The 3,221-nt window shown below is 39.1% G+C and overlaps 1 protein-coding gene across 1 annotated transcript; it reads right to left on the reverse strand.

Annotated features, from left to right (window-relative positions):
* Positions 1-1,567: 1,567 nt before the first annotated feature.
* LOC105985479 (olfactory receptor 4K14-like) lies at positions 1,568-2,503 on the reverse strand. The gene has a single exon (XM_013016029.1). The coding sequence runs from the start codon at positions 2,501-2,503 to the stop codon at positions 1,568-1,570; it is 936 nt and encodes a 311-aa protein (XP_012871483.1).
* Between the last annotated feature and the right edge of the window lie 718 nt (positions 2,504-3,221).

Here is a 3,221-nt window from a genome sequence, read left to right on the forward strand (position 1 = left end):
GAATCATGCAAATGATCATTTCAATCTAGGGTTAGTATACCTTTATTATATTTTGATGAATGACAATAATTGATAAGGAAGACTTCATCTGGAACAATTGCCAGAGAAGAGCACATCGCGTTCAGATCGTAGGTGTGCAGGGCCTGCCCTCAGCGTCCACTTTCTAGTGCTCAGCTCTGAGAGGGGGTTGCAGTGTGTTAGCTGCTCATCTGGGCACTGGGGTGACACCCTCCCGGGGGCTGAATGCCCAAGAAAGCTCCGCTCTACTGCTTGTAAATGACTCAGCTGTGAATCCAGTCAGTCCAGAGAACCTGCCAGATACCATATCCTAAGGTACCTTCCATTGCTGTTAAACGTTATATTACTGGCTCCTTGCGCCTAGTGGTACTGCCAATTCTCATTAAATGAAGCGGGAGCTGAAAACTACAATAGTAGAACCAGCAGCAGCAATTGTAGATGCTATTTGCAAGAGACTAGCAATCACACGTTGATAATTCTTCATCGCTTTCAATAAACTATTTTCATTCACATTGTAAATATCTCTATCCTTAGCTTGTAGTTTCTTTTCCCTGTACTTATATTGGTATTTACACTTTTCTATGCATTTTCTTCTTTTGTAAGTTCTCCTAGTTAATGCTCGGTAGTTAATACTACCGAGTATTTCTACATTTGAAAATTTCTTTCCTGTATTGAAAGTGGTTAAAAAATCAAACAAGATTATTAGTATCCAGCTGTTTCTATGAAGGTGTATGTGCAGGTTTCTCCAGTCATTCTTTGTTAGTACTCATTTCTGATTTTAAAGACATATTTCCTATCTATTTTGTATCTCCCTGTACTACGTAGTGCAATTTCAAGAACTGGCTAGTTAAGTCATTGTTACATCCCTTATGAAAATTGCATTTCAGGAATTCACACAAATAGTAAATAATGATATAAAGGATGAACTTTAGTTGTTGAATCCAAGATTACTGAGAAAAATATTGTCAACTTGAATTTATTTATTCATTTATTTTGTGTCATACTTTTAATTGAGTCAGTGAAACCCAACACAGTTAAATCCAGTTATTCCATATTTAGTATGTCACTTTTCTTTAATTTTTTTCTATTCCTTTCCTTGTTGGTGTTTTGGTAGAAAGCAGAGATAAAGCAGCATTCTAGCATAGTTGCCTGGGAAAAGTAGGAAGAAGGTGACACTTGACAAAAGGTAAGTGAAAAGCTTAAGGGGAAATGTACAGAACACAGTATTCAAAGAAATTCATTGACGTGTATGATTTTGTTGAACATATTTTACATTATTCATTGAAACTTATGAATTTCCCTATGATGGAGGAGTATTCATATTTGTATTTTATTTAAATTGTTCATACCATTCTCCTGTTTTGGTAATAAATGTTTAATTGCTGGAAACTATAGTAAAATATGTTGGTATCTGGAGACTGGAACTAATTTCACATGTAAACTAAATTTACTCATTTTCCATTATTGTCAATATAAAGCAGCTATAATGAGGTTTCTGGGTATTAGGTAACCCTATAGAAATGCTAAAGTCACCCTATTAGGTAACCTGTTAGGTTCCCTTAGAACCCAAGACATAGTTTTTAAATCTTTTCATAGCATTTTTCATTTCTTTATTTCTCAGTGTATAAATGGCTGGATTTAGCAAAGGCGCTATAACAGAATAAAACACAGCAAGAATTTTGTCCAACCATGTGATCTTGAGAGGCCACACATAGATGTAGATGCATGGCACAAAAAATATGACCACCACCGTGATGTGGGCGGAGCAGGTGGACAGGGCCTTCGAGGCGCCAGTTTTGGAGCTTTTGCGAATAGTGACAAGAATATACATATAGGACATTAGCAACAGAACAAAGCAGGTCACTACCACCATCCCACAGTCTATGTTGACTAACATGTCCAAATGGTGAGCATCCAAGCAGGCCAACTTGGTGACCAGAGGAATGTCACAGAAGAAACTGTCTATTTTTCTGGGACCACAGAAAGGCAGTGGTAAAATCACAGCCAGCTGACTGATAGAATGCACAAAGCCAATGAGCCACGAAGTCAGCACCAGCTTAGTACACCTCTGCAGGCTCATAATGGTGGAGTAGTGGAGTGGTCTGCAGATGGCCACATAGCGGTCATAGGCCATGACCACAAGGAGCACCATCTCACTAGCAGCAATGAAGTGGGCAAAGAAGATCTGGGACATGCAGCCTCCAAAGGAGATGGTCTTGTTCACCCTCAGAAAGTCTGCGATCATCTTAGGGGTGCTGACGGAGGAGAGCCACAGATCCACAAAGGACAGGTTGGCCAGCAGGAAGTACATGGGGGAGTGGAGGTGAGGGTCAGTGATGATCAAGATCATGATGACAGTGTTCCCTGACAGAATGATGACATAGAGCATCAGAAATATCATGAAGGGGAGAACCTGAAGATTCTGTGTGAAGCCAAGTCCCTGAAGCACAAACTCTGACACTGTGGACTGATTGTTTCCATCCATTTTTTTAATTCAGAATGTCCTTGGAAATAACTGAGGATAAATTGTCAGTTAATGAGATGAGAAAAGGTACTTAAGATTTAAAATTTGATATTCACATTGAAATTTAACAGCAATATCAAAAATTAAAAATTGTGGCAGCAAAAGTCCTGGCCAAATGAAATTATGCCCTCCAAAGAAGCTAATTAAATTAGATTTCCAAGAAGTAGAACAAGAGGTGTGATCTTAATTATTTTTTGAGGTGTGATTTTTTTAATTGAAATGGGTTGTTGGGAAAGTACTCTCACAATAAGGGAATAGATTATAGCGGTAACAAGAAAGCCTAACAAGTTTACACTCCCACCAGCAATGCAGTAAGGTTCCCTTCTGTCCACATCCCCTCCAGCATCTGTTGTTATTAAGAGTTCTTGATTTTAGCCATTCTAACTGGGGTGAGGTGGTATCTCAATGTTGTTTTGATTTGCATTTCTTTTATGGCTAGGGAAGTTGAGCATTTCTTCATGTGTCCTTTGGCCATCCTTCTTTGCAACAATGAGATGTACAAGTCGTTATGTCGAAAACGAACTTTACAACTTTGGTTTGGGGGCGTGGGGAGGATTAGGTGGTGGGGCAGGGGGAGGAAGGGAAGGGGAAACAAAGGAGGAGGCTACAATGCTTGATAAGAAATGTACTCATTATCTTTCCCATGTAATTGTAACCCCTCTGTACAGTATTTTCACAA

This window comes from Dipodomys ordii, unplaced genomic scaffold, assembly GCF_000151885.1.
Source record: "Dipodomys ordii isolate 6190 unplaced genomic scaffold, Dord_2.0 Scaffold29, whole genome shotgun sequence".
NCBI lineage: Eukaryota > Metazoa > Chordata > Mammalia > Rodentia > Heteromyidae > Dipodomys > Dipodomys ordii.

What these genes read in the sequence shown, in the direction of transcription:
- LOC105985479 (XM_013016029.1), bottom strand. Translation starts at nt 2,503, where the DNA reads ATGGATGGAAACAATCAGTCCACAGTGTCAGAGTTTGTGCTTCAGGGA.